At 45.3% G+C, this 27,564-nt stretch overlaps 1 protein-coding gene across 1 annotated transcript in view; it reads left to right on the forward strand.

Moving 5' to 3' along the window:
• The first annotated feature begins 478 nt into the window (after positions 1-478).
• LOC138979404 (carbohydrate sulfotransferase 4-like) overlaps positions 479-27,564 on the forward strand; it is a 71,933-nt gene continuing 44,847 nt past the window's right edge. Inside the window, exons 1-2 of the mRNA XM_070352126.1 lie at positions 479-591; positions 12,469-12,577. Coding sequence (XP_070208227.1) covers positions 12,478-12,577 — 100 coding nt within the window. The 5' untranslated portion in view covers positions 479-591; positions 12,469-12,477. The remainder of the gene's footprint in view (positions 592-12,468; positions 12,578-27,564) is intronic.

The following is a 27,564-nucleotide window of genomic DNA, read 5'->3' on the forward strand; positions in this document are numbered from 1 at the left end:
GAAACGGGAATATGGATTGAAGCCACACGAAGGAAGGGAGATAAACGCAAAACACTGGAGAAGATAAGGAAGAGTTACTGGGAATGGTGAAATGAACAGAAAAACCAAATTCGGTTCAGCGCTGCGCGCTGAGAGCACGTGTTGAAATATCTCATCGATGATATTGTGTCCGGGGTGTAGCTGAATACGGTGTCCAAATTTGAAAAAGATCCACCGAGAACTTTGGCGTTGTGATGTGGTCTAGCGGCTTTGGTGTGTCGGTATGGGGGCCCGGGTAGCTGAGGTGGAACCAAAATCGGTTCAGCGCTGCGCGCTGAGAGCACGTGTTGAAATATCTCATCGATGAGGTTGTGTCCGGGGTCTCTCTGAATAAGCCCACCAAATTTGAAGCAGATCCATCGAGAACTTTGGCCGTGCATGGCGAAGACACACACACACACACACACACAGACAGACAGACACAAGTCGTATATATATATATATATGTATAGGTTACAACACGAGTGGTTTTTAATATGGCTTGTATTTCAGTCAAGACCCAGCGGATGAATATCAAGGGACTCACGAGCCTCTGGCGAGTATATATACGACGTAAGTGCTATTAATTTTTTACAAGGTATCTGTTTATCTTTGAGACAACAACAACAACATCAACAACAACAACAACAACAACAACAAACAGCCAGAGCACACAAGTGTTTTTCAGTCTTGAGAGAGCACGGCTACGGTAAGCACAACCAGAGCTAGTGACTCATAAGACAGCGAAAGCTTTGACCCAGTTTGAACACTGGCTGAGATTAAACAAGTCGCGTAAGGCGAAATTACTACATTTAGTCAAGCTGTGGAACCCACAGAATGAAACTAAACGCACTGCATTTTTTCACAATGACCGTAGTCCGCCGCTTGTGCAAAACGGAGTGAAACTGACGAGCCTGTTCAGCGCGGTAGTGGTTTCGCTGTTCTGCATAGCACGCTTTTCTGTGCCTCTGAGCGTGTTTTTAATCCAAATATATCATATCTATATGTTTTTTGGAATCAGGAACCGACAAGGAATAAGATGTATTTGTTTTTATGTCGATTTCGGAAATTTAATTTTGATCATAATTTTTATATTTTTAATTTTCAGAGCTTGTTTTTAATCCAAATATAACATATCTATATGTTTTTGGAATCAAGAAATGATGTAAAATAAGATGTACGTAAATTTGGATCGTTTTATATATATAGACAATTTTTTTTTACAATTTTCAGATTTTGTTTGTTTGTTTGTTTGCTTAACGCCCAGCCGACCACGAAGGGCCATATCAGGGCGGTGCTGCTTTGACATAACGTGCGCCACACACAAGACAGAAGTCGCAGCACAGGCTTCATGTCTCACCCAGTCACATTATTCTGACACCAGACCAACCAGTCCTAGCACTAACCCCATCATGCCAGACGCCAGGCGGAGCAGCCACTAGATTGCCAATTTTAAAGTCTTAGGTATGACCCGGCCGGGGTTCGAACCCACGACCTCCCGATCACGGGGCGGACGCCTTACCACTAGGCCAACCGTGCCGGTAATTTTCAGATTTTTAATGACCAAAGTCATTAATTAATGTTTAAGCCACGAAACTGAAATGCAATACCGAAGTCCGGCCTTTGTCGAAGATTGCTTTACAAAAATGTCAATCAATTTGTATGAAAAATGAGGGTGTGACAGTGCCGACTCAACTTTTACAAAAAGCCGGATATGACGTCATCAAAGGTATTCATCGAACAAAATGAAAACACACATCCGGGAATATCATTCCCAGGAAATCTCATGTCAAATTTCATAAAGATCGGTCCAGTAGTTTGGGCTGAATCGCTCTACACACACACACGCACAGACAGACAGACAGACACACACACATACACCACGACCCTCGTCTCGATTCCCCCCTCTATGTTACAACATTTAGTCAAAACTTGACTAAATGTAAAAAAGAAAGAACAAGAAATTCCTCCGATAGGAAAAACACCCCCGTCAAAGGGAAATAACCAATAACTCCCTAACCGTGTGTTTGACTGGTCCCAATTTGTGTAAGGACCGTCTCAGGAATGTATAGAACCTGTTCACCAAGTTTGGTGACGATCGGTCCGTTCATTCTTGAGATCTACTTGCGAACACAAACACACAAACACACAAACAAACAAACACATCGAGTGAAACCTATACACACCCCTCTGAATACCGGGGGTGTAATAATCTGTACACTACACCGGCTGACACGTGGGGGGCGATCGAGGTCACTGGGCCCTGTAATGTTATGTCGATATTCGGCGTTTTGCACGAGAAACAAAATGGCTTTTAACGCTCGTTATCATATGTGATGGTTGGGATGAACAGTGGCCCCTGTTTGACTGGTTATTGTCCCATATAAATCACAGTCCCTGCCGGTATTGATCAAATAGTTAATCCCATGAAACGGAGGACCAAAGGCACAAGAAAAAACCCACCAATTAGACTTATAATTGATCTGCTTGTCTTGTCACGTCACACGTTCTCATTCATTAATAGTGGAGGAGAAAAAAAGGCTTAACAAACTTGCTGTAATTTGGATATTTAGGTATATGATTGAGATTTCCTTCTTCTTTTGTTCAGAGTAAAAACAAGTCGCGTAAGGCGAAATTACTACATTTAGTCAAGCTGTGGAACTCACAGAATGAAACTGAACGCACAGCATTTTTTCACAATGACCGTAGTCCGCCGCTCGTGCAAAACGCAGTGAAACCGACGAGACTGTTTAGCGCGAAAGTGGTTTCGCTGTGCTGCATAGCACGCTTTTCTGTACCTCTCTTCGTTTTAACTTTCTGAGCGTCTTTTTAATCCAAACATATCATATCAATATGTTTTTGGAATCAGGAACCGACAAGGAAAAAGATAAAATTGTTTTTAAATCGATTTCGGAAATTTGATTTTGATCATAAATTTTATATTTTTAATTTTCAGAGCTTGTTTTTAATCTGAATATAACATATTTATATGTTTTTGGAATCAGAAAATAATGAAAAATAAGATGAACGTAAATTTGGATCGTTTTATAAAAAAAAAATGTAATTACAATTTTCAGATTTTTAATGACCAAAGTCATTAATTAATTTTTAAGCCACCAAGCTGAAATGCAATACCGAAGTCCGGCCTTTGTCGAAGATTGCTTGGCCAAAATGTCAATCAATTTGATTGAAAAATGAGGGTGTGACAGTGCCGCCTCAACTTTTACAAAAAGCCGGATATGACGTCATCAAAGACATTTATCGAAAAAATGAAAAAAAGGCCGGGGATATTATACCCAGGAACTCTCATGTCAAATTTCATAAAGATCGGTCCAGTAGTTTACTCTGAATCGCTCTACACACACACACGCACACACACACACAGAGACACACACACCACGACCCTCGTCTCGATTCCCCCTCTATGTTAAAACATTTAGTCAAAACTTGACTAAATGTAAAAAGTAAGGAATCAAAACTACTCGTGTCGTCAGTTGTTCGGGGGCGTTGTGAAAAAACAACAACCGGAAAAAAAGTGTTTGTTGTTGCAAGGTTGTATTGTCGTAACCATAGGTTTACTCACATTCAAATTTCCAGTAAAAGATCATGGCTCCCCCCCCCCCCCCCTCCCCAGCTGCAAATCCGTTCGAGCTTTCACGCGGGATGGGGAGAGGTCAACCCTTTATTTGGACATATATGCTTCTTGGGAAAAATGTGATTTGTTTTTGCAGAATCAATTTTGCAGATTCTCATTGATGTCAAATTATATGTTAATTAAACACACACACACACACACACACACACACACACACACACACACACGCACACACACACACAGACAGACAGACAGACACACACACACACACACGCACGCACGCACACACACACACCCATACACACACACACACACACACACACACACACACACACACACACACACACCGCACACATACACACAAATTCTACAATGATGAAAAGCAGATGGTTGGTTAGTGTTCAAGGTTTATCTCACGATTCTTTGGACTCATATACAGTCTGGACGAATTTGTGGCAGCGAACAAGATTTAAGACTATAATGTTTTGTTACGCCACTGAATAAGTTTCCATTCTTTTTTTTAAAGTGAAATGAGGGACGTTAGCAGTCTAGATGTTTGGATATGAAATAGCTGTAAAGCCAAGTCACTTAGAACTGAGGTGAAGTGACCTGACCACTCAGACCTCATCATGACACGATTTCAGATACTTTAGTGATTGTCCAAGTAAACTATATGTGTGTACAGTAGGTGTCTCTCTGGGTCCCCTTCTGTTTGTCTGGCTGTCTGGCTGGCTGTCTGGCTGGCTGTCTGTCTGTCTGACTGGCTGGCTGTCTGGCTGTCTGGCTGGCTGGCTGGCTGGCTATCTGTCGGTCTGTCTGGCTGGCTGTCTGGCTGTCTGGTTGGCTGTCTGTATGGCTGTATGTCTGTCTGTCGGTCTGGCTGTCTGTCTGGCTGGCTGTCTGGCTGGCTGTCTGGCTGTCTGGCTGGCTGTTTGGCTGTCTGCCTGTCTGGCTGGCTGGCTGTCTGTCTGGCTGGCTGTCTGGCTGGCTGTCTGTATGTCTGGCTGGCTGTTTCAGTCTGTCTGTCTGTACATGTCTCTCATTATGTAGATCTCTCTTTGTCTCTGTCCCCAACCCTCCCCTCTCTCCGCCCCCCCCCCCCCTCTATCTCCCTCTCGCTCTCTCCCTCGCTCTTGCTCTCTCTATCTGTATCTCTCTCTTTTTGTGTCTGTCTGTTTGTCTGTCTGTCTGTCTCTCTCTCTGTGTCTCACTCTCTCTCTCTGTCTCTCTCTCCCTCTCGCTCTCTCCCTCGCTCTTTCTCTCTCTCTCTCTCTCTGTGTCTGTCTGTTTGTCTGTCTGTCTGTCTCTCTCTCTCTCTGTCTCACTCTCTCTGTCTCTCTGTCTCTGTCTCTGTCTCTGTCTCTGTCTCTCTCTCTCTCTCTCTCGTTACAATGGTGACAGCGAGCACTGTGTTGTGAGACACGCCTTTCTGTCGATCGTCGGAAACCTTTTCATCCCTTTACCTTTCATCGTTATTCGAGACGGCTGAATTAAAGCATTTTAGCATGTAGATAAGCATCGAGATATGCATTCATATACTGATTGACCGACTGACTGACTGACTGACTGATTGATTGACTGACTGACTGACTGACTGACGTGAAGACTGACAAACATAAGCACTCGATCACTCAGTCACTCACTTGGTCACTCAGTCGTTGACCGACTCGCTCACTCAGTCACTCACTTGGTCACTCAGTCGTTGACCGACTCGCTCACAGTCACTCAGTCACTCACTTGGTCACTCAGTCGTTGACCGACTCGCTCACTCAGTCACTCACTTGGCCACTCAGTCGTTGACCGACTCGCTCACTCAGTCACTCACTTTGTCACTCAGTCGTTGACCGACTCGCTCACTTTGTCACTCAGTCGTTAACCGACTCGCTCACTCAGTCACTCACTTTGTCACTCAGTCGTTAACCGACTCGCTCACTCAGTCACTCACTTTGTCACTCAGTCGTTGACCGACTCGCTCTCTCATTCAAATCCAACCAACCAACAAACAAGCAAACAGGGCGCCTTTTTTAAGACTTCGCCTTACGAGTCTTTGCTTATTTTTTATATTTTTTTGCCAAGCACATCATTGTGGGGCTTTTAATGAATAACATGCATCCGTCCACTCACAATATATTTTCTTTCATCCTTCAACATTTACCACTCAAAAAAGTCTACAGTATTAGGATCCATGAAACAAATGAAAGGCATCTACGGAAGTGAGTCTTTGACTATTGACCCAACAAATCTGGCCCGGTGTGGCAATTGACCCATAGTCTTTTGCTCCTGGGTTGATCCGTGAGCCAATCAGCCAACCGCAAATCTTTCATTTCCACTTTGAAAAGAACTTCTTCTTCTTCATGGTTCATAGGCTGAAACTCCCACGTTCACTCATGTTATTGCATGAGTGGGTTTGTACGTGTATAACCGTTTTTACCCCGCCATTCAGGCAGCATTCGCCGATTTCGGGGGAAGCATGCTGGGTATTTTCGTGTTTCTATACTGTTCAAAAAAAGAAACGCATAGTTGCTACTTGCCAAATTTGTTTTATTTTTCGAAAAAATTAACAGAAAATCCAATATTTAGATTATTTGTTTGAAATTTGGTATGGACACAGTTGAATGCACACACAGTTCATTTGCATCTTCAAATCAATCAGTCAATCAATACGATTGGGTGCCGAGGCTGTCAAGTCAGTAGGGGGTGTGACTGCCTTGAGCAGCAACAACTGCCCGGCACCTTCTGGGCATGGACTGGATCAGATGCCGGATATCTTGCTGTGGGATGGTGTCCCACTCCTCCTGAAGTGCCTGCAATAGATCGCGGTGATTTGCCGGCGCTTCTTCTCGCCTGCGCACACGTCTGTCCAATTCATCCCAGAGGTGTTCTATCGGGTTCATGTCTGGCGACATGGATGGCCAGGGAAGCACCTGGACATGGTGGTCGGTGAGGAACTGGGTGGTGAGTCGTGCTGTGTGCGGGCGAGCGTTGTCCTGCTGGAATATGGCATCCTGGTCAGCCAGAAGAGGAAGGGCGTGTGGGCGCAGAATTTCCTCCACGTATCGCTGGGCAGTTATGCGCCCTTGGACGTGCACCAGGGTGCTCCTTCCAGCGGTATTGATCGCCCCCCACACCATGACGCCTCCACCACCATGAACGGGTGCCTCATCCACACAGTTGGGCGCGTAACGTTCGTTTACTTTCCGGTAGACCCTCCTCCGACCATCATGTCGCTGGAGCAGGAAGTAGGACTCGTCGCTGAACCACACGTGTCTCCAGTGATTCCGGACGGTCCAGCGAAGGTGCTGGTTGCCCCACTGCACTCGGTTCTGGCGATGGCGGCGGGTGAGGACAGCTCCTCTGTGAGGTCTGCGAGCTCTCAAACCAGCTTCATGCAGGCGGTTCCGCACGGTCTGGTCCGATAATCGGTGTGGCCCGGGGAGAGCCTGGACAGAAGATGAGGCCGACAGGAAACGATTCCGGAGGTGGCGGAGCCGTATGAAGCGGTCGTGAGCAGCAGTTGTCGCCCTTGGTCTTCCCGCTCGTGGCAAGTCAGCAACGGAGCCAGTGGCTTGAAACCTGACCCACAGTCTACTGATGGTGCTCTGGGACACGTGGAAGTGCCTGGCGATTGCACTTTGACTTTGGCCTGCTTGTAAACGACCCAATGCAATTTGGCGGTCTTCTCTGCTCAATCGGGCCATCTTTCGTCGCTGAATTGTCGTCTGATTTCTTTGTGGCGAACAATCCGCTTTTATGGGTTTTGGAAGACATGGTGAGAGCTCAATATTCCCCGAGTTTCACGAGATTACACTGAAGCATGACGAGTGGTCATGCCAAATGAGCAATTTTGACATTGTAGCCACTGATAACGCATGCGTCACGTGCAGAGCTCACTTGTGGCAATGGACAAAAGGCCGACGACCAGATAAACATTTTCTGCAGTTTGGTGGATATCCTTGTAGCCATATAACTAAATTAACCAAATATTACAAGCTATGCGTTTCTTTTTTTGAACAGTATATAACCCACCGAACTCTGACATGGATTACATGATCTTTTCCGTGTGCACTTGGTCTTGTGCTTGCGTGTACACACGAAGGGGGATAAGCCACTAGCAGGTCTGCACATAACGTGTATAATGATCCTAAGTCTCTTTGTGCATGATCGGTAATTTTTTTACAATTGGGTAATTTTGAGTGAATCAATAGAAGAAGGATTCGAACTGTTAGTTCCTTCACGGTAAACTATTGTATATAAAACCGGTGATGCGTGTGTGCATGCGTTTCTAAGATAAGCAGAACGAGGGGAAATCCTCTTTATATTATTTGTAAAGTGTTTTTAAGCAGTTGTAGCTTTCAAAACGACAATTCATCGAGGGAAAATTCTCTGAACCTTAACTTAGTGTTTCTTTTGAAGCAGTGGTAGCTTTTAAAACGACTTTTCATCCAGGCAAAAATCCTGTGAACATTAACTTCGTGTGATGTAAAGCAGTGTTAGCTTTCAAAACGACCATTCATTGAAGGAACACTTTTTATTTTATTTTGGAGTGTGTAAGTAAAGTAGCAGCTTCCAAAACGAGAATTCAACAAGAGAAAAAAATCATATTTTTAAGATCAAAAAAGAATTATAAAGCAGTTAAAGGTCTCAGATCTAAATAAACGGACTGTTTTCAATCTGTGACGTGAGAAACGAGCAGTAGAGGGAAGATTTAGTGCGTGATTCATCGAGCAGTAGAGGGAAGATTTAGTGCGTGACTCATCGATCAGTAGAGGGAAGATTGAGTGCGTGTTTCAACGAGCAGTAGAGGGAAGATTTAGTGCGTGTTTCAACGAGCAGTAGAGGGAAGATTTAGTGCGTGTTTCAACGAGCAGTAGAGGGAAGATGTAGTGCGTGTTTCAACGAGCAGTAGAGGGAAGATTTAGTGCGTGTTTCAACGAGCAGTAGAGGGAAGATGTAGTGCGTGTTTCAACGAGCAGTAGAGGGAAGATTTAGTGCGTATTTCATCGACCAGCAGAGGAAAGATTTAATGCGTGTTTCAACGAGCAGTAGAGGGAAGATTTAGTGCGTGTTTCAAGGAGCAGTAGAGGGAAGATTGAGTACGTGTTTCAACGAGCTGTAGAGGGAAGATTTAGTGCGTGTTTCAACGAGCAGTAGAGGGAAGATTTAGTTCGTGTTTCAACGAGCAGTAGAGGGAAGATTGAGTGCGTGTTTCAACGAGCAGTAGAGGGAAGATTTAGTGCGTGTTTCAACGAGCAGTAGAGGGAAGATGTAGTGCGTGTTTTAACGAGCAGTAGAGGGAAGATGTAGTGCGTGTTTCAACGAGCAATAGAGAGAAGATTTAGTGCGTGTTTCAACGAGCAGTAGAGGGAAGATTTAGTGCGTGTTTTATAGAGCAGTAGAGGGAAGATTTAGTTCGTGTTTCAACGAGCAGTAGAGAGAAGATTTAGTGCGTGTTTCAACGAGCAGTCGAGGGAAGATTTAGTGCGTGTTTCAACGAGCAGTAGAGGGAAGATTTAGTGCGTGTTTAGCAGTAGAGGGAAGATTGAGTGCGTGTTTCAACGAGCAGTAGAGGGAAGATTTAGTGCGTGTTTCAACGAGCAGTATAGGGAAGATTTAGTGGGTGTTTCAACGAGCAGTAGAGGGAAGATTTAGTGCGTGATTCATCGAGCAGTATGGAGAAGATTTAGTGCGTGTTTCATCGAGCAGTAAAGGGAAGATTTTGTGCGTGTTTCATCGAGCAGTAGAGGGAAGATTTAGTGCGTGTTTCAACGAGCAGTAGAGGGAAGATTTAGTGCGTGTTTCAACGAGCAGTAGAGGGAAGATTTAGTGCGTGTTTCAACGAGCAGTAGAGGGAAGATTTAGTGCGTGTTTCATCGAGCGTAGAGGTAAGATTTAGTGCGTGTTTCAACGAGCAGTAGAGGGAAGATTTAATGCGTGTTTCAACGAGCAGTAGAGGGAAGATTTAGTGCGTGTTTCAACGAGCAGTAAAGGGAAGATTTAGTGCGTGTTTCATCGAGCGTAGAGGTATTGTACTCACGTGTTGAAGACTCCTGTATTCTCTTCTGTTTTCTGCGTTCATACATTTTTCACAGTGCTCGGTAGCCAAGAAACTTTTTGTTTTGTTTTAAGAATAATGTTAAGCGAGGGAAGATTGAGTGCGTGTTTCAACGAGCAGTAGAGGGAAGATTTAGTGCGTGTTTCAACGAGCAGTCGAGGGAATATTTAGTGCGTGTTTCAACGAGCAGTAGAGAGAAGATTTAGTGCGTGTTTCAACGAGCAGTAGAGGGAAGATTTAGTGCGTGTTTTATAGAGCAGTAGAGGGAAGATTTAGTTCGTGTTTCAACGAGCAGTAGAGAGAAGATTTAGTGCGTGTTTCAACGAGCAGTCAAGGGAAGATTTAGTGCGTGTTTCAACGAGCAGTAGAGGGAAGATTTAGTGCGTGTTTAGCAGTAGAGGGAAGATTGAGTGCGTGTTTCAACGAGCAGTAGAGGGAAGATTTAGTGCGTGTTTCAACGAGCAGTAGAGGGAAGATTTAGTGCGTGTTTCAATGAGCAGTAGAAGTAAGATTTAGTGCGTGATTCATCGAGCAGTAGGGAGAAGATTTAGTACGTGTTTCATCGAGCAGTAAAGGGAAGATTTAGTGCATGTTTCATCGAGCAGTAGAGGGAAGATTTAGTGCGTGTTTCAACGAGCAGTAGAGGGAAGATTTAATGCGTGTTTCAACGAGCAGTAGAGGGAAGATTTAGTGCGTGTTTCAACGAGCAGTCGAGGGAAGATTGAGTGCGTGTTTCAACGAGCAGTAGAGGGAAGATTTAGTGCGTGTTTAGCAGTAGAGGGAAGATTGAGTGCGTGTTTCAACGAGCAGTAGAGGGAAGATTTAGTGCGTGTTTCAACGAGCAGTATAGGGAAGATTTAGTGGGTGTTTCAACGAGCAGTAGAGGGAAGATTTAGTGCGTGATTCATCGAGCAGTATGGAGAAGATTTAGTGCGTGTTTCATCGAGCAGTAAAGGGAAGATTTTGTGCATGTTTCATCGAGCAGTAGAGGGAAGATTTAGTGCGTGTTTCAACGAGCAGTAGAGGGAAGATTTAGTGCGTGTTTCAACGAGCAGTAGAGGGAAGATTTAATGCGTGTTTCAACGAGCAGTAGAGGGAAGATTTAGTGCGTGTTTCATCGAGCGTAGAGGTAAGATTTAGTGCGTGTTTCAACGAGCAGTAGAGGGAAGATTTAATGCGTGTTTCAACGAGCAGTAGAGGGAAGATTTAGTGCGTGTTTCAACGAGCAGTAAAGGGAAGATTTAGTGCGTGTTTCATCGAGCGTAGAGGTATTGTACTCACGTGTTGAAGACTCCTGTATTCTCTTCTGTTTTCTGCGTTCATACATTTTTCACAGTGCTCGGTAGCCAAGAAACTTTTTGTTTTGTTTTAAGAATAATGTTAAGCGAGGGAAGATTGAGTGCGTGTTTCAACGAGCAGTAGAGGGAAGATGTAGTGCGTGTTTCAACGAGCAGTAGAGGGAATATTTAGTGCGTGTTTCAACGAGCAGTAGAGAGAAGATTTAGTGCGTGTTTCAACGAGCAGTAGAGGGAAGATTTAGTGCGTGTTTTATAGAGCAGTAGAGGGAAGATTTAGTTCGTGTTTCAACGAGCAGTAGAGAGAAGATTTAGTGCGTGTTTCAACGAGCAGTCAAGGGAAGATTTAGTGCGTGTTTCAACGAGCAGTAGAGGGAAGATTTAGTGCGTGTTTAGCAGTAGAGGGAAGATTGAGTGCGTGTTTCAACGAGCAGTAGAGGGAAGATTTAGTGCGTGTTTCAACGAGCAGTAGAGGGAAGATTTAGTGCGTGTTTCAATGAGCAGTAGAGGTAAGATTTAGTGCGTGATTCATCGAGCAGTAGGGAGAAGATTTAGTGCGTGTTTCATCGAGCAGTAAAGGGAAGATTTAGTGCATGTTTCATCGAGCAGTAGAGGGAAGATTTAGTGCGTGTTTCAACGAGCAGTAGAGGGAAGATTTAATGCGTGTTTCAACGAGCAGTAGAGGGAAGATTTAGTGCGTGTTTCAACGAGCAGTAGAGGGAAGATTTTGTGCGTGTTTCATCGAGCGTAGAGGTAAGATTTAGTGCGTGTTTCAACGAGCAGTAGAGGGAAGATTTAATGCGTGTTTCAACGAGCAGTAGAGGGAAGATTTAGTGCGTGTTTCAACGAGCAGTAGAGGGAAGATTTAATGCGTGTTTCAACGAGCAGTAGAGGGAAGATTTAGTGCGTGTTTCAACGAGCAGTAAAGGGAAGATTTAGTGCGTGTTTCATCGAGCGTAGAGGTATTGTACTCACGTGTTGAAGACTCCTGTATTCTCCTCTGTTTTCTGCGTTCATACATTTTTCACAGTGCTCGGTAGCAAAGAAACTTTTTGTTTTGTTTTAAGAATAATGTTAAGCGATGACGTGATCTGTTTCTACATATTAGAAGGAAACTGTTGGAAGAAACAGCTATTTAGCCGCGTTTATGATGATGATGATGATGATGATGATGATGATGATGATGATGATGATGATGATGATGATGATGATGACGATGACGATGATGATGATGATGATGATGATGATGATGATGATGTCTAAAGCAATAATAATGATTATCATTATAATTCAGGACGACATATCTGATAATGATAACGAGTAGGCAATGCCTGTGACGATTGTCAAAATTCTAACGACGACAACGACAACATCGACGATGAGAGAAATGACAAAGACAATGTTGACGATGCTGGTGATGTTTTCAAAGTTGGTGATGTTCTCTAACAACGACGACAGTGATGTTGACGATGGGGGAGATGATAATGTGAACATAATTTCTTCCCCAGGTGAAGATAATGCGGGTCAGCCTACGCCAAGTGACGATGGCCATGCTATTCATGTGTGCGGCGGCCACCATCCTCTACATCGAGCACCTCTGGCTCAAGAACAGACGATGTGAGTAGTGGAAATAATGTCCCGTAGTCTTGGCTTTTTTTTCGGAGTGTCACGATTTAGTGACATGGATTGGAAATAAGAACACTCTGTTGAGTGCCTATCTCCAATTGTGATGGAAAGCGCCTGTGCTTGAGTCCGGGTGACGGTATGAAACCGCTGACAAAGCATAGCGAACCACGGGGATTTCGTTTTGCAGGGGTTCCTCGTGGGTGATTTCTGCTGTCAGGGCAAAACTGACGGTGACTGAACTGGATATGTGACACGGTGGTTCACGTGATGTTTTCAAGGTTGTTTGGTGGAGACATGAAACGACACACTTGAAAATCAGCAGCAAGAGAGGAGGGTCGGTGTCTTCTTCCTAAGAGTTTGATGGTTTTCAACACGTTAGATACTTCACTTTATATACTGTTCAAAAAAAGAAACGCATAGTTGCTACTTGCCAAATTTGTTTTATTTTTCGAAAAAATTAACAGAAAATCCAATATTTAGATTATATGTTTGAAATTTGGTATGGACACAGTTGAATGCACACACAGTTCATTTGCATCTTCAAATCAATCAGTCAATCAATACGATTGGGTGCCGAGGCTGTCAAGTCAGTAGGGGGTGTGACTGCCTTGAGCAGCAACAACTGCCCGGCACCTTCTGGGCATGGACTGGATCAGATGCCGGATATCTTGCTGTGGGATGGTGTCCCACTCCTCCTGAAGTGCCTGCAATAGATCGCGGTGATTTGCCGGCGCTTCTTCTCGCCTGCGCACACGTCTGTCCAATTCATCCCAGAGGTGTTCTATCGGGTTCATGTCTAGCGACATGGATGGCCAGGGAAGCACCTGGACATGGTGGTCGGTGAGGAACTGGGTGGTGAGTCGTGCTGTGTGCGGGCGAGCGTTGTCCTGCTGGAATATGGCATCCTGGTCAGCCAGAAGAGGAAGGGCGTGTGGGCGCAGAATTTCCTCCACGTATCGCTGGGCAGTTGTGCGCCCTTGGACGTGCACCAGGGTGCTCCTTCCAGCGGTATTGATCGCCCCCCACACCATGACGCCTCCACCACCATGAACGGGTGCCTCATCCACACAGTTGGGCGCGTAACGTTCGTTTACTCTCCGGTAGACCCTCCTCCGACCATCATGTCGCTGGAGCAGGAAGTAGGACTCGTCGCTGAACCACACGTGTCTCCAGTGATTCCGGACGGTCCAGCGAAGGTGCTGGTTGCCCCACTGCACTCGGTTCTGGCGATGGCGGCGGGTGAGGACAGCTCCTCTGTGAGGTCTGCGAGCTCTCAAACCAGCTTCATGCAGGCGGTTCCGCACGGTCTGGTCCGATAATCGGTGTGGCCCGGGGAGAGCCTGGACAGAAGATGAGGCCGACAGGAAACGATTCCGGAGGTGGCGGAGCCGTATGAAGCGGTCGTGAGCAGCAGTTGTCGCCCTTGGTCTTCCCGCTCGTGGCAAGTCAGCAACGGAGCCAGTGGCTTGAAACCTGACCCACAGTCTACTGATGGTGCTCTGGGACACGTGGAAGTGCCTGGCGATTGCACTTTGACTTTGGCCTGCTTGTAAACGACCCAATGCAATTTGGCGGTCTTCTCTGCTCAATCGGGCCATCTTTCGTCGCTGAATTGTCGTCTAATTTCTTTGTGGCGAACAATCCGCTTTTATGGGTTTTGGAAGACATGGTGAGAGCTCAATATTCCCCGAGTTTCACGAGATTACACTGAAGCATGACGAGTGGTCATGCCAAATGAGCAATTTTGACATTGTAGCCACTGATAACGCATGCGTCACGTGCAGAGCTTACTTGTGGCAATGGACGAAAGGTCGACGACCAGATAAACATTTTCTGCAGTTTGGTGGATATCCTTGTAGCCATATAACTAAATTAACCAAATATTACAAGCTATGCGTTTCTTTTTTTGAACAGTATATATAGCGCGAACCACAATTAACTGTGCTCTCCGCGCTTTACATACTAATTTCTGCCGTGTGAAATGGAATTTTTTTACAGACAGACAGACAAACATTTTTTACACACAATATATAACGCATTCACATCGACCAGCAAACCTCAAGCCTGTTAGGCGAACCTTTACCTTTCACGGCCTTTATTCCAAGTCACACGGGTATTTTGGTGGACATTTTTATCTATGCCTATACAATTTTGCCAGGAAAGACCCCTTTGTCAATCGTGGGATCTTTAACGTGCACACCCAATATAGTGTACACGAAGGGACCTCGGTTTTTCGTCTCATCCGAAAGACTAGCACTTGAACCCACCACCAAGGTTAGGAAAGGGGGGAGAAAATAGCGGCCTGACCCAGGGTCGAACACGCAACCTCTCGATTCCGAGCGCAAGTGCGTTACCACTCGGCCACCCAGTCCCCGTACGCAAACTTTGCAAGAAAAGCATAAATAATCGAAGCTCAACGTTAACAAATGCATCAAAGAAAAGAATAAAATCGATGATGGGATGCTATAACACCTTAGGTCGAAGTACAAACGCCAGTATTGTGATGATATGTCATTTTGGAGAAAACAGAGACGATTTTGTGCAGAAACTCTCTGCGTGTTGCTCTTCAGCAGTGTAAGTTAGTGCGGAGGCAATTCCCCATGCAGCCACCGTCTACGGCGTGAGTATGTTTGTCACAAAGATGTGAGTAGCATATTTGTGATGTGAAACCACGTCGTGTTTTTAACCTCCCTAAATATTGCAGTGTGATGCGTAGGTGACGGAAGAGGCGTTATCACGGGTTTTGTGCGTTGCACGAGAAAACCATAGTTTGACATGAGTTGTGTTTATGAGAACTGTAGCTGGTCTGGGGTAAATAACGTCACAGCGTTTGAGATTTTCAACCGGGAAGGTTGTCGGCGCGTGTCGGTCTTGTTCTGGGAACAAGTACTCTTTCAAGAGACGGGTCTCTTAAGGAGGTTCCATGAGGGTTTTTCCATGGCGTGGACAAGGGAGGGACCTTACACGGGAGAATGCGGAGCGATGGTGGGGGAAGAGACCACATCGGCGCAGAGATGGCTAAACGGAGGAGTTTCCATCGTTACCGGTCGTAGCGACGACGGTTTATTTCGCTAATGGCGGAAATGTTTCTCGGGGAGAAACGTGAAAGGTGTGTGTTGGCACCTATAAGGAAAGTTCTGGGGCGGGGATATAGCTCAGTTGGTAGCGCGCTGGATTTGTATTCAGTTGGCCGCTGTCAGCGCGAGTTCGATCCCAGGTTCGGCGGAAATTTATTTCACAGAGTCAACTTTGTGTGCAGACTCTCTTCGGTGTCCGAACCACCCCCCGTGTATACTACATTGGGTGTGCACGTTAAAGATCCCACGATTGACAAAAGGGTCTTTCCTGGCAAAATTGCTTAGGCACAGTTAATAATTGTCTACCATACCCGTGTGACTTGGAATAAGGCCGTGAAAGGTAAATATGCGCCGAAATGGCTGCAATCTACTGGCCGTATAAAATTTCATCTCACACGGCATCACTGCAGAGCGCCTAGAACTGTACCCACGGAATATGCGCGATATAAGCGTCATTGATTGATTGATTGAACACAAGGATACATGTGTGAATGACGACATGCAGTGAGCCGTGATACGAACTCGTGAGTGTTGGTCAGCACTTCATCTTGTGCGTTAATCTATCTTTGAGAAAGTATCTTTATACTATGTATTTACATGCATTGAGTGAATGCTATATGTTGTGTGAACTGTGTGTTCAAGAAGTTGATTTGTATTGATGTATTTGAAGTGAAGAATTGTGTTATATTTTGGTGAGGAATTAATAAGTCTGCATCCTCCCAAAATTCTGTGTTTGGAGTGTTTTAGTGTGAAGAGTGAAGAGTCAGAGTAATTAGATAGGGCAGAACACGCATACGTAAAAGTAACTCCTTTATTCACACTAAAATCCACTTCATGACAATGTTATAATTTGTAATTTGTTTCTCCATGACCCCAGAGGAACAGACTTCATATTAAAACCTTGAGACCCTGAAAATACTTGCATACTAAATGTTTGGTGGGTGGTTTTTTTATTGGGGATAGGCAAGCTCTTGAATTGTGCAAGCCTTGAGAAACTTTCCAGTCTGATATACTAGAAAAAAGCGTGATCCTAACAATAACATGTTATAAGATGAATACTTGATTAAATATGTGCAGGAGCTACTTCGGCAGACCCCTATGGCTAGTATTACAATGCAGGGAAGGTGAGTTCATTGATTTATGTTTTTCCCACCTTTTCTGTGTTTGATTTCAGCCGTGATTACCCAATGAGAACTTCAAGACATGTTGCTGACTTGCGAAAACCCAACCATGAAATCTGATGTAGTTGTGTAGTCCATCTAGAGGATAGAACATCTAATTTCGTGATAGCATAGCAATTTTGTGTACCTGACTAAATCTCTGCACATCGCAGTGAAGTCTTACTTTATGATCAGATGATTCAATACCCCCCCCCCCCCCCCCGAAAGTCTGACCAAATCTGCGACATTGAGACAAACAAGTTGGGGTGGGCCTTTAACTATATACTCTGATTACTCAGCCGTGATTACCCAATGAGAACTTCAAGACATGTTGCTGACTTGCGAAAACCCAACCATGAAATCTGATGTAGTTGTATAGCCCATCTAGAGGATAGAACATCTAATTTCGTGATAGCATAGCAATTTTGTGTACCTGACTAAATCTCTGCACATCGCAATGAAGTCTTACTTTATGATCAGATGATTCAATACCCCCCCCCCCCCCCCCGAAAGTCTGACCAAATCTGCGACATTGAGACAAACAAGTTGGGGTGGGCCTTTAACTAAATACTCTGAAACCAGCAGCTACTTTAAGTAATTGTATTTGTGTTGTCATTATGTACTGCTTGCACTAAATGCATTTTCTTTATAATCTCCTCAGAATCGAGTCACCCAGAGAAAGACCATTGACATGCAGGGCGCATAGTAAAACATTCGTTGCGATATAACCTTCGTGGTTGAAAACGACGTTAAACACCAAATAAAGAAAGAAAGAAAGATAGTAAAACATATATAATTATGGCGTGCAAGTCGGTCGACAGGTGCCAGCCATTATCATCATAACAAGAGATGCAGATCATAGTTTCTTATGTTTTATGTTGGATGCGACTTTCGTGCATGTGCACAAGTCCCAAGATCTGCTTTAATTTTGATGTAGAATTTCATTATCAGATAATTTGAAACATTTTGTTTAATTAAATTGTAAATACGTCCAAGTCAATTTGCAACATTTTTTCTTTATTGTTCTTCTATATATCCTTAAAACTAACACACAGTAAAAACAAATTGTAACAAGAAGTGTTTGTTCAAGGGAGATCATCTGAAACTTTTTTTTTAAATCTGTAAAATTGCATAGTGACATCCTCCAAAAATAAAATGTCTTAAGAATAAAGGTATCTACACGGGTTGTCTACCTATTTCTTATTTCTTGATAGCATTGCTTTTAAGTATAACTTTTTTTCTCAGAATATTTTTTTTAATAAGTTTTATTCAAGGGAGGCAATACAAAATGTTTACAAAAATGTGTCCAATTGTGTGTTTAAAAATATAAACATTTCTTGTAGCCCCAAGAAGTGTGTTTTGTCTTGTAACTATTGTGATTTGAGAGCTTTAGCACTGAATGCTTTGCATCCTGGTGTGAATAGCACTGTAACGCTCTTGCTAATTTAGAGCAGTAGAATAGAAAGCAGCCTACTCCACAAAATTAATCTTCTTTCATATCCTGTGCATACTCCTTGACAAGAGAACCACGAGATTTGTTTTTATTCCGATGTTGCCTTTTCTATTCAATTAAATACTTAAATCCTACGTGCAACACAAACCTTTTTTGTGTTGGTTTGTTTGTTTATTTTTATATTTTGTATGTATAGACCGTACTAGAGACCAGTCTTTCACCGCCGTATAATTGATCTGGAAATCTCCGCTAAGCAGTTCAATAACATAATGTGTACAAGGCTAAAGCATTTCTGCTACTCCACTCAAAATATGTCTAACTATGCACTCGTACTCTCTCCCTAACATAACACTTGTTCATGCAAAATTGTTTGCGGATTAGTAAAATTAGCGTGAAATATTGAATTGCGATTTTTTTAATTTTTGTGTGTGAAAATTACGTAATCTTCAAAATAGATGAGTGTTTACTGAAGCGATAAACTATTTATACAAGATTTGTAAGATCAAATACAAACCAGCAATACAACTGCTGTCGATAGATCCCCCTTGACTTCTCTGTCTGCTGGGTCAAACTAGCCAGACATTTCTCTTCCAGTGGCTCCATAGCATGAGATACAGGCTCTGAGGCAGAACCTGCTTCGTTCTGAACTTGAATACATCGGTTCCTCTCAGTTACAAATGGTCTTTTAATTCCTTCTGTCGTTTCAATGCAACAGGTAATCAAGCCTTTGAGTGTTGCATACTGTATCAAGTTCTGGTGTATTAGCGATCGAGAAGTTTACGAGGTAGTTGCAGAATCGATGTTTGTACCTTTCTGGTCAGTTATCAGGAGATACAAATTTAAAAAATGACATGTATACAACATAAGAGACTAAAAGGCTAAGAAACTTGATGCCTCATCTGTCTCGGTTGCTAGTCTTCATCGTTCATAGCATATAGCAATACCATTTGTTGTGTAGAATCAATGTTATTTTTTCTGAAATAAAATATTCATGAAGAGGGTTCGATTCTGATCGAGTGAATATATGTGTCGAAAGCTGAATAAAAGCAATGCGTTTGTCTTTGACTGGTGAAGTAGACCTGAAGCTTTTTGTGCTGCATATAAGCTTAGTTGGTTTTATCACACACACACACACACACACACACACACACACACACACACACACACACACACACACACACACACACACACACACACACACACAACCCTGATGTTTGTCAAAAATGTTGCATGTTCCTGCTTCACAAATGCCTGCACAAAAGCACACGGATGTACATGTACACGTACCTACCTACATACCCGTGCAAACAATCTACCACTGCAACACCACAGCCCCACACATTTATCCAAACGTCTGAATATTTAATACTGGCAATCTGGGTATTGAACGGGGAACTCTACTTTCATGGCGTATATGGTCTAGGTCTCATTTTGTACATGCTAAACCACCCTTACAAAATAAAAAGCCACACATCGTGTAAGCTAATCGACTAAACAAAAACCAGACACGCGAACAAACAAAAAACGAATACTTTGATTTTCAACAAACTTAATAACAGATTTAGGTAAATAATTATACCATGCAAGGAACATTTCTCTTGAATTCGGTCGATGCTTAGATCTAGAAAAACACCAGCTCACTTTATGGGGATTTGAATAGTGCTGTTTCATGAGTTCCAGATCTAGACTGACAAGGTACAACATTTATGTAGTAGAACATTTATTTTTAGCTTGCAAAATCGAACTTGCCCTGCAGTCGAACCGCTTTCCCTGCCACCGGGGGTAGCAGTTTGGCGGGGGGAGGGCCATAGAGTCGGCACACTGGGAGTGGAACTTGACGAAATGTCACCTAGGGCCTAGTACGATAGCTTCTCTCCGGATTGACGTAAAAACAGCATCAGGGCCGCTTCAAACTTACATACGGATTACGATTCCTATCCCCAGTTTCTCATGTTGGTAAACACTGGCTATTTGTCAGATGTGTCGTTCTCCCACATTTGAACGATGCTGTAGTGCGAGCCGGTCAAAATGCCCTTTAGTTGTTTTCCGGACCGGACCGGAACACACTTCGGAGATGATCATTGACTATTTCTGATTGGACAATGATGCCAACGCCCACATGACCCTAGCTACAATGTCAAGGTCAACAAGAGGCGAAGCCTTCAAGCAGAGTCTCTGCTTCAAGGCTCACGTAAGAAATAGACAAACAGTAACACAAACTCAATCACTCCGTCACACATACACACCCACACACACAGTAAGCTTAGGTGACACTGTGCAAGAAAGAGAGACACTAGATCTAGATCTGTCTGTCTGCATGTAGCCTACTTACAGGGACACGACTGCCAAATAGTCTCGGCCCGCTCAAAATAACAATGACCGAGACCACACACACCACGCGAGAGAGAAAGACTACAAGGGAGGCATTGCCGTCATGATGCATTAATTGACGTCAAACACTTTTGACCGTGACGTAATCTTATGCGAGCTTTATCCATAGTCTTGGATAACCACTCACACATAGACTCGGAAATGTTAAAGTTTCTACCACAGACATACACACGCACACACACACACACACACACGCACAAACGCACAGACAGACAAAGTTACGATCGCATAGGCTACACTTCGTGAGCCAAAAAGTCGTGAATACTGTAATCGACTTGAGAAATTTTCATACCGATAATACCAGCTATTGTGTTTTCAGCGTAGCAATAGGGCCCGATATTTAGACGAGACAAGTATAATGCCGACGAGTCGAAGACGAGACGCATTATACTTGTTCGAGTCTAAATATCGGACCCTATTGCTACGATGAAAACACAATAGCGTTTATATAGCTATTCTGACATTACATTCTGTGTTAAAATCATGTTTTTGTCAGCAACAAGTACCAGAATGGTCCATGTCGCTGATTGCAGACGACGGTTCCCTTTCCGCATGAAGCCACGGAAATAACCGAACATTGAAAAACCCACTGTCACGTTTCAGTATATCACTTAAGGTGATTATGAAACGGTTAGTTACTTCTAACTAACTAACCACACCACGATCCACTCTCGCAGTCATACAATTTAATGGAAACAACAAAAGTATAAGTTTCAGACGCCTGTTTATGTAACAACTCGCCACCTCCCTCGAGACTTCACTCCCAAAATGTTCTTTTACGTTCAAAACGTAAAACCAATGGTCACTGACAAAATGTCAGTTAGAATATAGAAAATTATAGTAACACGCTGATCCCGTGTAAAGTTAGGGAGATATAGCTGATCTGCCCAAAAGTGCTAGTTAATGCAGGTGTCACACACCCCACGTTGTCACTACTCGAATATAATCACAAATAGAAAAGATGACAACGGTGGTCAACGGGGTGCAAAGACATGGTGCACTTAGCTTTGTTTTGCCACTGGGTGGACGGCCTGTAATTTGTTCATAGTCTCCACAACTGCTCCGTAGAATGTAGTGCCGGCTGGCGTTGTTACGAAGCAGGGAAAAGTGGAGACATCAGGCGCCGCACCCAGTCGCTGGTTAGCTGGTTAGCCGGTTTGCTGGTTAGCCGGTTAGCTGGTTACATCAGATGATCCCGGTTACAGCGTCTGCAGCTAACAGTGTCCCGCAGATAGGCAGCCAAACAAAAGATAAAAAGGCTCAAAAAGCCTACGAATGTAGCACTCTCATGGAAGCAAAAACCGCTTCCTCCCTGGAATGGCCTCTGTTCGTCAACAGTGACACACCATTCAACCTCTTGCCGACTACTTTATGCGGTGAAAACCATCCCCGCACGGCGAAGAGAAATTGACGACTCGTCCTCAGCAAACATGTAACAGGGAAAAGGTGGTATCTCGTTGAAGTTCCTTTAGAGCCCTAACTGTGCTAGCAGACCGGCACGTAGATAGAAGTGAAATATCTAGTCGTGATGAAAACCATCATACTCTAAGGACGCAGACACCGACCCTTCTCCTCTTGCCGCTGATTGTCAAGTGTCCAGTTATCATGTCTCAGACAGACAACCTTGACGAAAACACGTGACTAACCTTGTCACATATCAAGTTCAGCTATAGCTGAGTTCTGCTTCGACAGCAGAAATCACCCCCGTGAAATCCGTGCACCACAAAAATATCCGTGTTCGTTGTGCGCTGTCGGCAAAACCCACCACCGTTGACAGAAGCACAGGCGCTTTCTATCATAATTTGACCAAGAGAAGGCACCCCACCGAGTGACACTTGATCCATGTCACCTAATCGTGACACACCTCCCCTCTTCAAGACGAAACCTCGGTTTCGCTCCCAGTCATGTTCTCCTCTACAGCCCGAGAGAGAAAATCAGCTCCAACATTGTTGGCGCCTGGAATGACGCGTACCGTGAATTGGTACGGTTGGAGGATCAACGCCCAGCGCATAAGTCTGGCGTTTGCCAACCTTGCAACCTGAAGGTATTGCAGAGGTTGATGGTCTGTTTCGAGACAGAAAGGTCGTCCTCTGGAACGAGTAACCCCTCGTTTCACCCCTGATGACTGCAACCTTCTCTGTCTTCTTGTCTTTGTCCTTCTTGTCTTTGTTCTCCCTATAGGCAGTCCTTTCTATGTAGGCGCGCAGCAGGTTGGCGTGGTACAGGCGTGCTTTCCCGTTCATGACGATCCTGTAGTCGTTCTGGCCCACCTTCGCTGTCACCTCAAAAGGTGCTTGCCACTGAAGCTGTAGCTTGTTGTGTTTGACAGGTAGAAGTAGCAACACCCGTTCTCCAATCTTGAAGCTGCGCGGCCGTGCCTTGCGGTCGAATCCTCGCGCGTAACGCTGTGCTGCTCTTCCCAGGTTCTCTTGAGCCAGTTTGCAGGTCTCTTCAATCCTGTTCCTGAGTTCTACGATGTAGGTCGCTGTCGTTTGCACCTCCTCGTCAGCTTCTTCGTCCGTCCAAGCCTGACGTAGGATAGCCATGAGACCGCGTACCTGTCTGCCGTACAACAGCTCAAATGGGGAAAAACCCAAGCTCTCCTGAGGAACCTCGCGGTATGCAAAAAGCAGTGCTGGGATGTACCTGTCCCACGTGCGTGGTTTCTCCTGAGCTAGTTTCCTCAGCATGGTTTTCAAGGTACCATTGAACCTTTCCACCAGTCCGTTGCACTAAGCATGGTAAGGAGTGGTGAAGTGCTGCTCCAGCGATAGCAGTCGTGCTGCCTCCGCCATCACTCCTCCCGTGAGCTGAGTGCCTCTGTCGGTGAGAACTTCCGATGGAATTCCCAGCCGGGACCACATGGTAACCAGTGTTTCAGCTACTCGCGTAGTCTCGATCGATTTCAGAGGGATCGCCTCTGGGTATCGAGTGGCGTAGTCCACCATGGTCAAGATGTATCTGTTTCCGTCCTCAGACGCAGGCAAGATAGGCCTGATGATGTCAACTGCCACCCGACGAAAGGGTTCGTCGATGAGCGGCATCTTCTCTAAGGGGACCTTCCTCACCCTTCCTTTGGCAACCACCTTCTGGCACTTGTCGCATGACGCACAGAAACGTCGGACATCTGTACAGATGCCTGGCCAATAGAAGTGGCGCCACACACGGTCGTTGGTCTTCTTGGTGCCAAGATGACCTCCAAGAATCGAGTCGTGTGCCGTTGCCATGACACCCTCGCGGAACTCGCGAGGCACGACAACCTGTTTGAAAGCTCCTTCTCTGTTGCTGAACTCACGGTAGAGCAACTTCTTCTCCCTGAGGAACTTTGACTTCCCATGCTTCCCGCTCAGCTTCACCTTCCCCGACTTCGCGTGCTCCCGAGGAGTCGCTTATGTCGGGTCAGAATCCTGAGCCTTCGCGAGAAGCGCGGGGGTCACGTTCCCCAGAGCAGCTCGTGCGGCAGGTAGGGGTTTGAGAGGTTTGTTCTCTCGCTCCGCCTGTGCCCGCGTGAGCACTGAAATGACGTCGGGAGACCGATAAACGGGAACCTCCCTGATGACGCCGTCAACAAACTGAACACGGTTCCCTATAAGCAGGTCGCATGGAGGATCGTCCATGACGACGGCCACAATGGTCCCCGTGAACAACGGTGTTACGACCTTGATCACGGCTGTGTCCAAGTCGTAAGCGTGAGATGCCTCGGCCATTCTCACTCTGATGCTGTCTCCTGTGTAGGCCATAGCCGGAACTAGACTCGCCCGGACCACTATCATGTCTGCCCCGGTGTCCCGCAGACCTTCGCCCTTCACTCCGTTGACGTAGACGTTGCAATGGGGCTGGAAATGTTTCCTGGAGCACGGAACGCAGAGTTGTGGAATCGTGCATGTGCTCGTGACGTCCCTGAACTCTTCACTGCCAACAAAATGTACGCCCTTCTGGTCAGCCTGTCGCTTATGGCAGTCCTTTTTCACGTGGCCCCGCTTGCCACAGTAGAAACACTGGATGTCGGTTCTGGAACTTGATCCCTTGTGTCCCTGATCGTCCTTCCCGTCCTTGGGTCCTGAAGAACCTGCATTTCCTGATTTTCCCGGCCGTGAGCCTGAAGATTTGCCGGAGATCGCCTGGGCGTCCTCGTGTACCCTGATCCAGTCTGCCGCCTCCTGAGTAGTCTTTGGCCGGTGCTCCTGCACGAAAGTCACCACCTCAGGTCGCAGGCTGGACATCAGCTGTTCCATAACAATGAGGTCGGCAAGGTCGTCGACGGTCCAGTTCTTCTGGGCCATCTCCACCCAGCGCCGCAGGTAAAGATTCAGACGTGCCACAAATTGATGACTCAGCTCGCCGCTCAGTCTCTTGCTGTTCTGCAGACGTCGTCGGTAGGCTTCAGCAGTCAGGTTGAAGCGCTGGAGTAACGCCTTCTTTAGTGCCTGATAGTCCCTCGCCTCCTCGTCATCCAAAGCGTTGTAGAGCTGCAATGCGCGTCCCTTTAAACAAGTGCTGAGGCGGCTAGCCCACGTGCCCTCTTCCCACTTCTGGTCAGATGCAATACGTTCAAACCTGCGTAGAAAGTCGTCGAGCTCGTCTTTGTCATTGTCGAACGTCGGCAGTCTCGTACGGTCAGCAACAAACGTCGGCGCGGTAGTCTGAGTAAGCGTACCCTTCTCGGCCTGTAGCCTAGCTAGTTCTAGCTGGTGTTCGCGATCCGCCTGCTCTTTCCGGTCTAGTCTGTCACGTTCGTCTCTCTTTTCCTGTCTGTCACGTTCGGCCTGTCGTTCCCTTTCTTGTCTGTCAAGTTCGTCTTTCTCTTTCTTTTCTTGTCTGTCACGTTCGTCTTTCTTTTCCTGTCTGTCACGTTCGGCCTGTCGTTCCCTCTCTTGTTTGTCAAGTTCGTCTTTCTCTTTCTTGTCCTGTCTGTCACGTTCGGCCTGTCGTTCCTGTCTGTCAAGCTCTTCTTTCCTTGTCTGTCGCTCCAAATCTTCCCTACGTTCCAGCTCCTTGCGTTTAACCAAACTACGCGCTCTAGCGCGTGCATCACGCTCTGTCTGTTCCTCACTGCCAGGAGTTTCGAAAATTATTCTCCTCGTAGGAGATCCCTCTGCAGCCATGGTTAGTTTAGAAAAGCTTTATCACAAAGGTAAGTCTAACGCAGCTATAGCTAGAACACGCGAAGATGAAACAATGGATACAAAAATCCAGCAACCAGAAAATGCAGAAGAAAAATCCAAACGGTGTAGAACAAAACGCGTAGCCTAATTTAAGGCTGCTTTTTGCGGTGAAACAGAGTGTTTCCCACAGCCGTGGCCTACTTTATCGGCTGCTTTTTGCGGTGAAACAGAGTGTTTCCCACAGCCGTGGTTAGGACAGAAGTCCTCGGACCCTTCCCCCCTCCCAATTCCAACAAAGTCAAAATATGGAGAAAAATCCAAGTAAAAACAAGACGGTAGAAATGTAACCTGTTACAGAATGCGAAACAACAATGTAGAGAGCACTGAGTAAAACGAATAACAAATCCGCTAACCCCGCTCAGCTCTCTGCAACGGAAAACTCTGAACGTACAACAACAAAGATTCACAAACAAAGGAAAGGGAAGTAATCACAGTTAGCGCATACAATAGCTCACAAATTACAATTTACATTTCCTGCAAGATGTGAATCGCTTAAAGCCATATGTACTCGATGACTATACACGCTAATTGCTTTACCAACAGCTGGAGACATGCTAAATTAAGTTCCCTGCAAAATATTGTGGTCTAGGACCCCTTCAATGTTGAGATATGTTAATTTTCATTTTGATCTGGATCGTCCTATTTATAGATTTGCCAACAGAGGTAGCGTTGACGCAAGGGAAATAACTCCGCGTCTTTGTTTACATCCAAAGTTTTTGAGACTCTAAAACAAGCTGTAATGCATGTATATGGTCCGCGCATGGCGACATATCGTCATTACATGGTCTTATGGTGCGTTTGACATCGATTATGGGCAAACTACACTTTGTAAACACGGGAGCGCGTACATATGCCTTTAAGGTGTGGTATATGATCAAAACTATACAAAAAAGGGTAGCACCAAGCAGAAAATAAGTCGAGCACTGACGCACCCAGTCGCTGGTTAGCCGGTTTGCTGGTTAGCCGGTTAGCTGGTTACATCAGATGATCCCGGTTACAGCGTCTGCAGCTAACAGTGTCCCGCAGATAGGCAGCCAAACAGAAGATAAAAAGGCTCAAAAAGCCTATGAATGTAGCACTCTCATGGAAGCAAAAACCGCTTCCTCCCTGGAATGGCCTCTGTTCGTCAACAGTGACACACCATCCAACCTCTTGCCGACTACTTTATGCGGTGAAAACCATCCCCGCACGGCGAAGAGAAATTGACAACTCGTCCTCAGCAAACATGTAACAGCAAAAAGGTGGTATCTCGTTGAAGTTCCTTTAGAGCCCTAACTGTGCTAGCAGACCGGCACGTAGATAGAAGTGAAATATCTAGTCGTGATGAAAACCATCATACTCTAAGGACGCAGACACCCGACCCTTCTCCTCTTGCCGCTGATTGTCAAGTGTCCAGTTACCATGTCTCAGACAGACAACCTTGACGAAAACACGTGACTAACCTTGTCACATATCAAGTTCAGCTATAACTGAGTTCTGCTTCGACAGCAGAAATCACCCCCGTGAAATCCGTGCACCACAAAAATATCCGTGTTCGTTGTGCGCTGTCGGCAAAACCCACCACCGTTGACAGAAGCACAGGCGCTTTCTATCATAATTTGACCAAGAGAAGGCACCCCACCGAGTGACACTTGATCCATGTCACCTAATCGTGACACCCACGGACATGTATTATGGAGAAAACTCGAGATAACCGGATGTTTAGCATTACGTCAATATGCCAGGAATCATA

This window comes from Littorina saxatilis, linkage group LG11, assembly GCF_037325665.1.
Source record: "Littorina saxatilis isolate snail1 linkage group LG11, US_GU_Lsax_2.0, whole genome shotgun sequence".
In the NCBI taxonomy this organism is placed as follows: Eukaryota; Metazoa; Mollusca; class Gastropoda; order Littorinimorpha; family Littorinidae; genus Littorina; species Littorina saxatilis.